General features: G+C 38.0%; 1 protein-coding gene across 1 annotated transcript in view; it reads right to left on the bottom strand.

Moving 5' to 3' along the window:
* DNAH3 (dynein axonemal heavy chain 3) overlaps nt 1-14,540 on the bottom strand; it is a 52,634-nt gene that overhangs the window by 9,143 nt on the left and 28,951 nt on the right. Inside the window, exons 33-52 of the mRNA XM_069870532.1 lie at nt 14,231-14,322; nt 13,593-13,812; nt 13,141-13,275; nt 12,547-12,658; nt 11,891-12,132; nt 11,186-11,286; nt 11,000-11,105; nt 9,586-9,715; nt 8,849-9,085; nt 8,363-8,466; nt 7,000-7,294; nt 6,388-6,567; nt 5,907-6,030; nt 5,660-5,816; nt 4,611-4,754; nt 3,333-3,999; nt 3,054-3,219; nt 2,522-2,738; nt 1,435-1,617; nt 314-512 (exon numbers count right to left, since the gene is read on the bottom strand). Of these exons, the coding sequence (XP_069726633.1) occupies nt 314-512; nt 1,435-1,617; nt 2,522-2,738; nt 3,054-3,219; nt 3,333-3,999; nt 4,611-4,754; nt 5,660-5,816; nt 5,907-6,030; nt 6,388-6,567; nt 7,000-7,294; nt 8,363-8,466; nt 8,849-9,085; nt 9,586-9,715; nt 11,000-11,105; nt 11,186-11,286; nt 11,891-12,132; nt 12,547-12,658; nt 13,141-13,275; nt 13,593-13,812; nt 14,231-14,322 (3,811 nt within the window). The remainder of the gene's footprint in view (nt 1-313; nt 513-1,434; nt 1,618-2,521; nt 2,739-3,053; nt 3,220-3,332; nt 4,000-4,610; nt 4,755-5,659; nt 5,817-5,906; nt 6,031-6,387; nt 6,568-6,999; nt 7,295-8,362; nt 8,467-8,848; nt 9,086-9,585; nt 9,716-10,999; nt 11,106-11,185; nt 11,287-11,890; nt 12,133-12,546; nt 12,659-13,140; nt 13,276-13,592; nt 13,813-14,230; nt 14,323-14,540) is intronic.

Consider the following 14,540-nt stretch of genomic DNA (forward strand, 5'->3'; position numbering starts at 1 on the left):
CAGGCTTAAAACACGCATGTTCAAACTGAAGAAATACTTGAAACATAATATTAAACCATCAATGGTTTTGCAACAGAATTTTACTATGCAGCCACTGTTGACTTGTTTGGGAAAGTCATTGCTCAAACTAATGCAGACAGGAACTTGAGCATCACTAACCTATGTCATATTTATTAACTATATATTAATTCTAAATCAGCCAAGCAAAATAAAGGTGCACATGGCTGCAGTCACACCAGAAGCACTTCACTGGTACAATAAAGCAGTACCCCAAGCATTCTTAGGGCAGGGATAACAAATACAGTATCGTTACCACTGCCACTTGGATCAGGCTTCCTCTCTGGTTTAATTCCCTTCATGACACAGATACTCTCCATGACAAGCTTAACAAGACCAGGTGGATTCGTCATGGATTTCACAAGAGTGATGTCCGAAGGGTTCAAGGTATCAAGAGCTGCAAGTGCTGCCTCCAAAGCTGGCATGGCCTCAGCAAGGTCTCCTTCACATTCATCCTGTTAAGAAATTGGGCAGAAGCCTGTAAACCTTCATACAATACAAGGTCTGCAAGTTGATTGTTGATTACCCTATTCCGGCAATGCCACAGAGAACCTTCTCTGCTTATAATAATAAACAGATTCTAATAAAAAGATTCTTCATAACACTGAGTTTCTTGGAAAGTAAACTACTTTCATAATTTGTCTGTGCAGTTTGAAGAGGGAAAGTTTGTAGAGAAATTAGTAATGGCCATAAGCTGAACTTACAGCTGAAAAAGCCAGGCAGGCCTTCAAGGTCAAAGTCACTTTGGTCTGACAGGGAGAATTAAACCCCAGGTTAGCTGTTCTTAGTTAAATCTTACAGTGCCGATCAGTTAAAAATATATACCATGTAGCTTGAGTTCTTTTTCATGCACTCAGGTCTTAGTAATTTTCTATCTTCTCTACCACTGACATATCCAACTAATTACAAAAAAAACAAAAAAAAAAAAATATGAAGGAATCCTGCAACTTCCCACGGGAGCTTCTGTGCTACAGATCCTGGCTATTGCATATTTCTTAGGTTATTCCTAATAGAGTTTCATGCCGAGCTATGCCAAATTACCTCAGCTAACTCTAAACAAACCATCTTTGGACCTGGAAACAGTATAGCCTCATTACTCAATCTGTTGAGAAGGAGAATATATTAGTAGAGAAATAAGAGCTATACAGCTTTTGGGATACGAATTAGACAAGGAAGCTATGCAGTACTGTGAGATATGGTCATACTCCAAACAGCTAAAAATTACCATGTTTATACTAGGAACATCCCATTCATTATCACTTGCAACTTTGTTACTTTAAGAGCTTGGATCATACCATTAACACATCACCACAATTCCCATTTACTTGTAAAGACGTAGAACCCATCACGCTCCAAGCTCAAGCCCTTGTACGCTACCTTAATAGCTTTTGCCTCAGCTGCTGCTTTATCAGCCTCTTTTTCATCCGCTGACACTAGTGCCTTCTTGGCATCTACTTCAGTTGTTTCCTTTTCAATCTTGATCATCATTTTGTCTGTTTCTGCAGAAGTTCGAATCAGCTCAGGCTGAAGGGCAGTCAGTTCTTTCTGCATCTCTGCAACCTGTTGAACAGAACAAGAAATCAAGAAGAAATTTGTGTAAACATTGCATGCATTTCCAATCTTGATGTAATAGGAAGAAAGATCAGAAGACACTACATTAATACAATCTTTGACAAAGACATTTGATCTAAATAATTATTAAAATAATTCTCTAACCTAAGAGCTGTTTTAACTGAATAGATATTTTAAAAAGATTTTTTTTTATCATCCACTTAATTTCAATAATGAGAAATAAATTGAGTTATAGTGTTTTTCTCTTCACAGTCAGTTTCAGTTTATAGAATAACAAATAATCCTCTATTGCACAGGTGGAAAAAAAATCCAAAAGCAACTTGAAAAGAAACACAGAATTAGTGACAGCAACAGCTGCAAACTGGATGTTCTTTTCCATCCAGCAAGTATCTGGAAGCCCTTTTACTTTGCATCTTGGAAAGATCAATCCCTGGATCGCACAGGTTGAACAAGGCTGTTATTTACCTGGAACCTGACTGATTTCCTATTGGGAATCTGCTCAGGAATTAATGCTTATTATTGTCTTACAATATCCTGCAACTACTCCCCTATTTTGAAATGCGTAATAGGTACTAGGATGCTGAGGCATTGATTTGAGAAAATAATGACTTTTGTAAGGTTTGTTCCTTCAACAACTAATTAGTACCATTGATTTCATTTAGCTTTCTATTAAATGCTATAATCTGAATTTACATACCACCATTTCTTAAAATGACTAACCAGTAATCTAACTTCTCCTGCTGGTTTTCTATAGAAAATTATCAATAGCATAATGAATACAGTGAAGAGAGAATTAAAACCTATAAAAATAAAACTTGTTAAAAGTGCTTATAGAGACCCTACACTAAAGTATGTGTATGGCACATATTTAGGGTTTTCATCTGAAACTTACTTGTGAAGATGCAAAGTCAAGTTTTTGAAGCCCCATAAGATAACGATTTCTCATCGTGTCAACTTCTTGCCTTTTGTTATTCAGCAGAGTCTTAAAGGTAAGAATCAATTCCAGGTAGGAAGTTGGTGTCACATAGTTGTGTCTTCGCAGTGTAGCATAATAGCTGATGGACAGCTCTCTCACATTTTCTTGGAAATACTTGCACATTGACACAACCCTAGAGAAAATTTTTCCCCATTACTATGAAAATACAATCTGTCTTTATGTTAATTATGAGGAAATTACTCTAAGCTTATGAAATTATATTACTGCTAATGAAGGCAGAATTGTTTTTTCCCCGTTGTAAGAATCATTTTAGACTCCTCGCAAAGAACGGCTTGAGTTTCAGAAACAGCAGATACATATATCTAGGTATCTTTGACTTGTACTAAAATCCTAGAGTTGGCTTAGCTCTGATATAGGATGTTGGAGGCACAAGGGGCAGGGGAACAAACATTTGCTTCATATGTTTCTTGACAGATAAAAATCATACTCTTTTCTAATATCATCTTTGAGTTCAACATCCTCTAAAGACTTGTTAGCAACCATTTCCAAAGCATCTGTAGGCCAGGTTTGGAACCAATCAATGGTGCAGCAGTTTATTAGTGACGGGAACATCCGTAATCGATTCCTAAATGCATCTCCAATAGGACTCATGGCTAGGGAAAAAAAAAAAAATCATGGATGTTACCTAAGTTTGTTTGCAGTTAAGAAGCATAAAAAAATAAGATTAAGAAAAAGCATTCTAAGAAATAACACATTGTATACAGACCTAAGATGATATGCAAATTTTTCTTCACCCTTTCAATAAAAAAATTGTACATAGCAAGGGGAGTGGCTTCAATTTTCCTGTTCTCCATCCTTGCTGCACTCTGCATTTTCTCAACAATTTCAGCTTTCTCATCTGCTGCAAAGATGTTAGGCACATCACCAGTATTTAAAAGCATGTTGATATCTTCTACAAATGCTTCATCCCTTATTTGATTATCACAGAACAAAAAGGACACATTCTTGTTACCAACACCTGCTTTCAGCATGACTCGCTTGATATCTTCCTTCCATTCACTGATTCCATAGAACTTCGTAATTTCAATTTGAAAGAGTTCAAAGTCATTCATGTAGGTGGCGAGCTTGGTAGCACTTTGTCGACCACTCCCACCAACCCCTGCCAATAATAGATGCCCATTATCCTGTTTCAGAACCCTGCAGATCCTTGAGATATGCTCAATAGCAAATTTGAACATGACTAAGGACATGGGTGCTTTGCTGTTATTGTTGTATTCCTCAAGGTAGTTTTCCATCACAGCTGTCAACTGCTTCAAGTCTGTGATTTCGTCGTATGCTTTCACGCCACTGTCTGGCTGCAAATAGTCTCCAAAGAATAGGCTGCGAATATTATCATCAGAGATGTTTCCAGTAGGTGAGAGATGACTCAGTACCTAGAGTTAAGACAAGAATCAGCAGGTAATTCAAACTATTAGAGAATTATTTTCCTTAAAGTCATAATCAACCTTATCTACATGGTAATAATACCGTGAGAAGCACTGTTTTTTCCAGCTACCCTAGTTATTACCTTATTCTGTGACAAAAAAATCCAACAAACCACAAAAAACCCACCTAGAGTGCGAAATATGCTGCAGGCTGACATGCAAGTTTCCGTATATACATACTTTACAGAGAAATTTTGGTGACAAATATATGACAAGTTCCCAAAAGGCTTCTCAGAAAGGTACCCACTATTTTCACTGGCTCATCCAAATATTAACTTAAGCAAAAGCACAGATAAATATTGTGTAAGACGTTCATTCCAGATAGTCCTCTGTATTAACACAGAATCCTTTTGAAGTTATGAATCATTCTGATATGAAGTAATTTGTATTAACCTGAATATTTATGATTCTGCATACTGGATACAGTATCATTCATACTTTTTAACCACAGTGATTGAAATAATTCAGAATGCGTCCAATATGAATGCAATCTCAATATCTAAGTATTTCTGAAAATCCATCAGTCTTGTTCTTGGTCCCAACACATTCCTCAAAAATACCTTACTGAAGCTCTGCTTGAAGCTATTTGATGTGGTCTCTTGTACCATCTGAAAGAATACCTTCCTGTCCTCCTCATCAACCAAGCGATCATAGAAAACTCTGTAAACCTCATGAATCCAAAGTCTGATCAGTTTATCTCCATCCTGAAAATGTAAATACAAGAAAATCAGTAAGCATAGTTCAAGGCAGGACTTGTTTAAAAACAATGAAACAGAAACGTCTATCTACACTCTGCTGTACCTTGTACTAAACTCAGCAGGAATCTTTTAAATTCCAAGCCATTCAGCACACGGCTCCGCATCTGCTAACTTAACTAGCTTCCTCACCTAGTTACCATCTTGTCCTTCAGGCCAATACAAACTGGGACTCTTATCAAAGCATTTTTCTCTACTGTATCAACTCTCCCCACCTCTCCAACATAAAGCAAAGAATAAATCTTTCAGAGATACAGCTTGTGGGCTCTAACCCAAGCTCCACACAAAACTGGTGCTGGCCAAGGCTTCCCCTGAATTGCTTGTAGCTGTTTTGTTCCGTTTCTGCACAAAAAACATTCCCCCAACAGAAACAAAAATTTTAATACTCCTTTAACCTGACATTTTACTGAAAACAGATGAAAAAATGTAGGATGAAAATCATATATGTCCTTCAGTATTCACTTGTAGTTTGTGACAACAGGCACACTCAGGGCTGAATTATCCAGTCTTGTTTGCTGATGAGCCTGCCATTTATAAGAAAGATACTGAGTCTTTTCCCACATTTGTTTCTTTTGCAAGTTCAAGAGGAGTGACTGTCTGGCTTGATGTACAGGCCTTAACAGATGGGCCTTGTATCTCTAGGCCTAAGTTAAATACATGTAAAGAAGAGTGACAAAAATTTCCCATCTTCCTTTAGAGACAGAAAATACATAGCAGGTACTCCATCCTAATTTTAAACCTTGTAAATCTATTGAAATCACAGTTCACGTATTTTGAGATGTTTACTTACTACAAAAATAATTTACTTTTTGTATTGCTCTTTCTTACAGCAACATAATTAAGCTACCACTTACTTGCAGATGAGTGTGTGGACAGAGCAGCACTCCTTTAATAACCCTGGAAAAATCCCGTAGATTAAAGACATAGTGGGGTTTTGAAGGAGTTGGGAGAAAATTATCAACTGCTGTTTTATAAATCATCATTGTTGCTTGGACCATCATTCTACCCAGCCTTAGGAAAGAAAAGAGATAAAATTTTAACTTCTGCAGAGAAATCACAGGAGAAAAGATGACAAAGGTGCTACGGGAAATATCCCATTACCTTAGAAACACTGGCTCAAAGCCTGTGCTGAAATGCCAATCAGCAACCGCAGTAAAAATCTTGGTTAATATGTCATCATTGAAAGAACAGATAGATACAATATTCAAGTGCCTTGTGAAGCGTCCTGTAATACACACAAAAAGATGCAGAAAGTTTTAGCAATGTCCAAACATTTTTACACCTCTCAGCTAGTATATTCTAGGAGTTTGAGTTTATCACTCTAACAACGTTTGAATCTGGCTCCAGCTCCATGATTTTGTTTCTGGCAAGTTTCTGCCCCAGAAATGACACAAAAGAAATAGAAACTGGTTTATATTTTGTTTCAGTATTTCACTTAGAATAACTTTGGTAACACAAAGCGCCTTATAACAGTGTAGCCGTAGCTACACTAGGGCTTTTCCTAACTTAACTTTTTCATTACAAAATATAACCTCCTTTATGATGACATGATAGCTACTTGCCATAGCAATATATTTCTTACCTGTAATATCATTCCGGCCTCCCCCAGGTGGACCCATAGCTGAAACAAGCAGCACATCTATGATGTTGATCTTGGATGCATCTTTCTTGTCATACCAGTGACCGTGATCAATCCACTGTCTGAGAAGCTCAATAGGTGGCTGGGCTCCATACACTTCCTTCGCAGGCATGTTTAGGTCATCTTTAAAGAGCACAAGACATTGAATAAAAACAAATTCAGTGCTTACGAATTATAGTTTCCTTTCAAAGCTAAGAAGAAGAAATAACTGGACTAGAGGTAGAAAAAGACTGTGTCTTGTTATTCTTGCTTCCCGTTAAACCAAGCAGAAACAAATGACATTATACTTCACAGGTATACTTAGAAGTGATAGTTCAGTGTGGTTGGTGATTTTGGTTTACTTTATTTTGTGTCACTGCAACAGTATGAGCTCTTCTGAAAACCATCACTTTAAACAGTTAAAAACTTTTCAGCAGGTGGCAGTGCTAATCCTTCTGTGGATGACTGAAAAAAAGAGCACTGAGGCAATCCAAAATTACTAGTTCTCAGTGAATCACTTCCTTTGCATAAAGCCAGAACTAAAATGATATAAAAACCCTGAAAAAGCTGTCTTACCCACAAACATTATAGCTTTTTTCCCTGAAGGAGGTCCAAATAATCCTTTTCTTCTTCTGTCCAGCTTGGACATAATAATATCCTGGGTTTGGTTAGCAGAGGTTCTTGCAGAGAAATTGATGAAGCTTGGGATATATTTTTCCTTTGGAAGTTGTAGCAGAAAATTGTTTGTTATAGCTGATTTTCCAGTGCCAGTGGGACCCACAAAAAGCAAAGGAACATTATGTTCCACATATGTTTTAAGAAAAAACATTTGTCTGGCAGTTTCCATTGTTGGTATTATCAGTTCAGACGCCTGTTGCAGAAGGAAGTAAAATAGCACATGAAAAATCAAACTGCTAATACTTCAATTAACATGAATAATTGCAAGCGACTACAGGAAGCCCATAGCACAAATGCAGTTTTAAAAAATTCTTGTCTCTGAAAACCTAGGCTATAAAAAGGCTCTGGTAGATAATAAGGCCCCACTTCTTGTTCAGCGTTTATACAGTATGCAGCACAAGTAGTATTATCTATGTTATAGTTCATAGACACTATATAAAGCCCAGAAGGAGAACTGCAGAGTTAAGTATGGCATAATTCTGTTCCCCTACTGTGCAAAGGAAAAGGAACAGTGCATTGGCAATTTTTATCATCCTCATCTTCCACTTACTGTTAGCAGCTGTGACCTATGTATACACAAAAGATTTTAGCAGACTGAAATGTAATCTTACATCTCTCATGTACTTAATAGACAAGATAGTTGCAACTACAATAGAATGAAATGCTGAACAAACATTTAAATTATCTCCAAACTTCATCTGCAGAACAGGTACTTTTTGCAGTTCTCTGCTGTGCTGCACTTCCCTCGAGTTCACGGTTGCCATTCAAAATGTGAGTGCCCCTATTCTGAAATGGGTGCGTGCGTGCATGCGTGCGTGTGTTCAGGACTCTCAGTATTGCTCTCTGTATCCCTAAGAAGTAGTAGCTGTCTTTCCTTGCTTTCTCTGATTAACTCATCTATAATATCAAGATGTCAAATGCAGAAAACAAAAATGCAGGAATGGAAATCCAGGCTTTGGCATTTTCCTACTGTGACCTCCCCAACATCAGATGCTATTACAGAGACAAAAGCAGAACTAAAAATTTTAACCACCAGCCAACCTCCAGGCTCCATGTTCATCTGCAATACTGAACTTTCAATATTGACAGTACCAGAATTAAGGCATAAACATGAAAAGGAGCCTACAAAGATTAATGAAATATTGCACATCAAACATTTAACAGTCTAATATAGTAGACTGAGGGCTATGGTAGTTGATTTACATCTCTAAATCATTTAGTCAAATAATTATGTTCTATAATGAAAGATAGCTTTGTGAACCTTAGCCCCTGGAGAGATAACTTGCTCTTCTTTTGTGATGTAATCGGTCCACATGTTCCACTGCCCACTGCCATGCTTGTAAAAATAGAAGTCATAAACGGTCCCTGTTAATTGAAAAGCACAACATAGGAAAACAGACTGATTAGAGAATAAAAATAAAATTCAATCATTTTCATGCAAAACATCCAACACTGTGAGAGAAAGAAAGCTTTCTAGTGCATGAGATACCCTTCCCCCTGCACTGTCATTATCATCACCAAATTATTCTAGGTCAGATTCAGCTACATGGTTTGAGTACAGCATGAGGCATATGCTACTCCTGGTTAAACGAGCCAGGAAAGAGCACCCAACTGTGTAGCCCAAGGCCTAGCAGATGGTGGCTCTGCTGTAGACTTAACATCTGCCAGGCATTCTATTCTCCCTTAAAGAGCCAAGTTTTCTTATTGCTTCATAAAAGGCGAGGCAAGTACAGATTTGAAGAAGCACCTTTTTCTGGGAAGATACTGTTTCCGGTAAGCTTCACACTTTTAGGGCGTGGGTTTTCATCGCTTTTTCCCATTAGCAAGTTGCGGTAGAACAAATCAAATTTCTTTCTGCTGTCTGCATCGATGATCCCACCAACTGTCCACACCAAAGCAAAAAGGAAAAGCCCCTGCAGCCACAAAGTGATATGCTGAGTAGACAAGCTTCCCTTCTCCTCTTCCTTGGATTGCTTTATTTCATCTAAAACACATATTTTGAATTCTAGTTAAATACGAGTAATTACCATAAATCCCAGTAAAAAATGCACTTATGCAAAAGTATTCTGAGATAACCTCAGAGTATTACCTTCAGTGGAACAAAGCCAACCTAAAAGCAAGGATCTTGTCTGTGTAAAATACTGTTTACAGATAAAAATAAATCAGAAAAAAAAATATTTACAAAGAGTCCTAATGCTTTTCTTCAGATACTAGAAAACAGCAAGCAAAACATATGGAATACACTCACAAGATCATGTTCAGTTTTGCATTGACAACACTGTCCAGATGTGAAAGCTCTGCATGCTAAATCAAAGAACTATAATTAATACTGATCAGCGAGAAAGGGATGGTGGTGTATGATGTCAGGAGTAAGGAATTCCATTGGTATTTCCTTGCATCTGACAACCCGCATCTTGTCATGAGACACAGCAGGAAAAAGAAAAGAAAAATTGAAATCAAAAGATTAAGACTTAAGGTACTTACCAAGCAGACAAGTATAGAGTTTCATCAAGCTGTAACTCAGATGAATAGGGGACGTTTGTACAATAGCTTTGCAATGAAGGCGAATAAAGTCTAAACAGGGCTGGACTAGCCACATGAACAAGTCATTGACCTAACAGGAGAAAAGGAAATGGCTTTAAAACAAGGCAGAAACTTCCCACTGTCCCTCAATTTTCCCTCAATAAAACATAAGCATCAGAAATTCTCCAAGTCGGCAGAGGGAAGATCAGGAAAGGACCTGTGTGAGGCAGTACTTAGGTGATCACAAAGTCACACTGTCATTATCTGATGGCCAAGAACAAGTTGCTTCTACCACAGAGAAGGAATTTTGTTATCCAGATGGCAGAGCAGTAGCTCAGGCTAGGGAGACTTCTGCTTTGCTTAGGCAACAACAAAATTATTCCAACAGAAACAAAGATAAGGGCTTCATCCTCCCTTAAACAACGACAGGCCCAGCACAGATACCGTGCCACAGCAGAAATTCCAGAAAGCTGGAACTGACTGGTACCTGTGGGAAAGCCACAGTGTGCAGGCAGATAATGACCAGAGCTGGCGGTATCTGCTCCATGAACTCAATCAGGAAAACAGGAGAGGAATCGTGACCTCATCTTTTCCCAGGGACTAGTGCTCTAGCAGAAGTACTAAAGGGTCAAGCCATCTGCTGGTTAAGGAATAATTATTTTGCTTTGATGAACTAAGAAAAATGTCAATTAAGAGCTCTCCCAGGCTCGGTGCTTTTGTCTTGATTTTCTGCAAAAATTCAAAGAGAGTCTTATCAAATCACAGAAATCAAAGATTTTTTCCACCTCCACCCCTACTGTGGACAGGTCTTATTCTTATTCTGATTCTTTTACTAGATTTTAATGCCCAATAAAGGGAATTCTAATTTTGGTAAGATTAAAAGCTGATTCCCACCACCTACTTTTATTTGAGTCTACATGGAAGATACACTACAATACACAACACAAGGTGGTCTCATTCATGCAAGAAATCCAGTATACAAAAGACTATTTAGCAAGGATTCATGTGGTGACTAAGGCTTTGAAGATCAAGCTGTTAATGATAATAACATTATTGTAAGCATTTCTCAAGATAAACTCTGGATGTCTTATACAGAAGATGGATGCAGTTCAAAACATTTTTAGTCTTCTAGTTATCCCATGTTGCATTTCTAATACTCCTGGCACGTTTTGCTCTCAGGCACTTTCTTTGCCACAACATTTGACATTCATCACTACAAAATCATTTCCAACAGCCTCTAGGAGATCTGGAACCCTCTAAATCTCGGAAGTATTTCAAAAGATTTCAGTTCTGCACGCCTGCCTTCAAGTGGGCAAACTGTGAACATCACCTTAATCTTCCAAATTAGACATAGGTAAAAAATGAAGTCTCGCACCAGCTCTCGGTGTTCTTCCTGCAGGTTTGGGGGCAGTGTTTTCAAGTAGGAATCCTTCAGTGGCTGCCAGCCTAACTGTTGTGGGTCCATATAGATCATACCACACCTGGGAAGAACAGACAACTCAACAGTACAGGACTAGATGTGCAAGGTGCGACAGGTTGAGTTTGGATGTCTTTACATTACCTGCTGACAGTTGCTGGAGATGCCTCCTCTAAGTCTGCTGGCTCAAAGATTAAACTCATTTTTGAATTCATCTGAATTATTTCACCACTCATTAAGCATAGCTAGGAAGAAGAGCATCATGTAAACATGATCTAGTCATGTCAGTGTTAATCAACCAGTGAAAGCAATGCCTGTCATAAAACCACTGAACATTCTACTTAGTGTCATTCCTCATTCACTCATTCATATTCTCACAATACACGATATTTTCTGGCTTTGTCTCAGCTTTCCCCTTGTGTTACTGTAATGGTTTACAGAAACAGAGAACAATGCTTCATCTTTAAATAACTCTGCAAGGAAAAGCAGTAATGACCTGCAGTTTGGGGTTTTTTGGTTAATTTATTCACTACCTAATTTAAATAAGTTCAGTTTTCAGTTAAAGAACTGAGTTTATGTTTTTCTCTTTCCTAAAAGGGTCAATAAAAATGCCTCCGTGAACAACTTTGTCTCAATACAGTAGAAACAAGACAAAGCTTCCATGGATAATAACATCTTAATAACATCTACTAAAACCACTCATACAACTGGGGGAAAAAGCAAAGCTTTTAAGCACATTAGACCTCCCCTAGTCTCACACCTTCTTTGACTAACACAGTAACAATATTGCTACTAGTACGATAAAATATGTATATTCAAGGACAAGGTTACCGGCAAAAATTAGGCTACCTTTTTATTATCATCCAGCACAGTGTTCATGTTCTCTATCCAAACTGCATCCACCGGGCCATCAAAAATAATCCACTTCCGATCATCTGTGGTAGAAGATGCTTGTTCCCTGAAGGCATTTGCAAGAACTCCATCTGTCCACTCGTGGCTTACAGGATCAAAACTCCCATATAACTGTCCTATGGTGATCGCTTTTGGATTAATAACTTTGTATTCAACAGCAAATTCATTCATGGATTTTGCTGTGTGAAAAGACAAATAGATGGATGACCTTGAGGACCCAATAGGTTAGTTTCATTCAACAACTGAAGAACAGAACTTCAGCTGCCCAAGAGAAAAAGAACCCCCAGATATGGGGCAGATAGGTATCAGTAAACAAGAAATTCCATTAATTGTACAGGAAAGTACGAACTCCTCTGTGCAGATACATGTGAAAAAAACAAAAGCAGAGCAGAATAGATTTTATATTCTTATGGAAGCTACTTGCAGTCTACAGTAAATGTAGACAAAAATTCTTCAAGACAAAACCAGCTCACTAAATAGAAAGTTTCCAGTCAAGAAAGCAGAATATAGAGCAATTAGCAACCTGGGCATATCTCTGCAAAGGAAAAGCATTAGTCGAAGAATTCATTTCATTTGTGGCTGAACAATGTTACCTGCGTACAAATCACCAAGGGCTCCAGCTAGCACTTTGTATGCGCAGGTCTTCGCACTCAAAGGATCTCCAACGATCATGAAACCATGGCGCACCAGCATCATTTCATAGATCTGTATCAGGGACAGGAGATTGACACTTTTAACACAGCACAAAAGCAAACATTATGCATATGAAACTAGAATAATCTTTCCTGCACTTAGACATGACAGGACAAATCATCAGCCAGACATCTCACTCTGTTAAGGCTGACCACAGCATGAACTAAGTCAGAAGGCAGTCATATTATTATAGCAATTCTCAGATACCATTTAGAAGCCCTTACCCCCAGACAATCCTTCCTTTCTTCTTCCTAAATATCGTCTCTCAACTGTAACAGCATCACTGCACAGGCTGTGATTGTGCTAACCAGACACTGCAGATCGCAGCTCAGTGTAAAAGCCTAACTGAAATCAACAGTTACCAATGAAGTCAACACAAAGGAACCAAAACTACAGTTGTGAGGATCTGTCATATGTCTGGTCCCACAGACATTGTAAGTGAAAAACACTTCTGCTTTCATGCTTGTCTTCCCCGGAAGTATGTGAAAATAAACCTGAATGACTTTTCCAATGAACCATGGAACTGGTTGAAGATCCATTTTCTTAATATTTTCAGTTAGTGCCTGAATAAAGAGGTCGTAATCAGGTGTAGGAAGGACCACTCCAGGGAACAGGTCAGATACAATGCCCTGTTAAGGGAAGGCAGAATAGAATAGTATTTAAACATAGATTAAAAGAAAGAGAAAAACCTTTAGCAAGGTATCTTTTAAAACATTCTATAGAATATCTTGCAAGCCACCCCTGAAAGTATGCTTTTCAAATTAATACTAACAGAACCAAGGAGTGCATCCAGATCAGTGGACTGGAATAACTTTACATTAATATGGCAGCATTTAGATCAAACTGTTCTAAATTATCTAAAAGATAATGACCTGTTTCTGTAAGTTCTTACACTGGATTTTGTCATCACAACATTTAAACACATAACAAAGACCTGACAGCTCACCTGAAACAAGGGCACATCCTGTGCCAAGAATTTGGCCAAGTTAACATCCAGCAGAGCCCGAAGTAACAATATGCTTTCATTTTCAGTTGGGTAATTCAGTTTTAAGTTTCCTGCTGCTGTCAGGACAGATTTAACAGCACGCATTCCATAATCATAGTGATGCTGAGATGAGAGCTGCTCAGAGCACAAACGGTAAGTGGCCACAATTTTCCGGGCAAGACTGCGGACATAATATCATGTGTAGAATGAAAATATCTCACTATGCAAGAAAAATAACTTAAGTACTTATATACACAAAACAACTGCTGTGATTATCACATGTATCAGCTGATAAGATGGCTCAAAACACCTAAGAAGTGAAACTGCAGATTAGCCACGCCAGAAAAAGTGTGCGCCATTTAAAAATTCTGTTTGATATTATGATACATTTTCCAAATGGTCTCGTGTAGAGCTGCATATATGTCAACATGAGGTGGTAAATAAGAATTGATTATAAAGCAGGAGATGAAAAAGTACTTTCTGGATGAACAGAATACAGAGAGCCTGCCAGAATGTTATGCCTCAAATACACGTATCTGCCTTACAGAGGACTGCGGTATATCTCACTCAACTGAGGTGGAAAATTCAGCATGTCTTACCTCTTAGAGTCCAAAAATCCCATTGAATAAAGTGAAATTTCTCCAATCAAAGCATAATCTGGAACCATCATGGCAACTGTTCGGAACAGTGCCTGGAACAAAAAAAAGTAAGATATAAACTTGGACTATGGAATATAGTAATAACTTGTGCTTGTTCTGCAAGAATAGCATCTCCCCAGAAATTCACAGACTTCCATACTCTGTATTCCATTTTCATGACTTACAGAATCACCTGAAATCTATAAGATTGCATTAGAATTGCTACTAGAACTGTAATCTTACCAAGAGGTTCAAGAGGTCTGTGCTAAGC

Source organism: Phaenicophaeus curvirostris, chromosome 16 (genome assembly GCF_032191515.1).
Source record: "Phaenicophaeus curvirostris isolate KB17595 chromosome 16, BPBGC_Pcur_1.0, whole genome shotgun sequence".
NCBI classification, from domain to species: domain Eukaryota; kingdom Metazoa; phylum Chordata; class Aves; order Cuculiformes; family Cuculidae; genus Phaenicophaeus; species Phaenicophaeus curvirostris.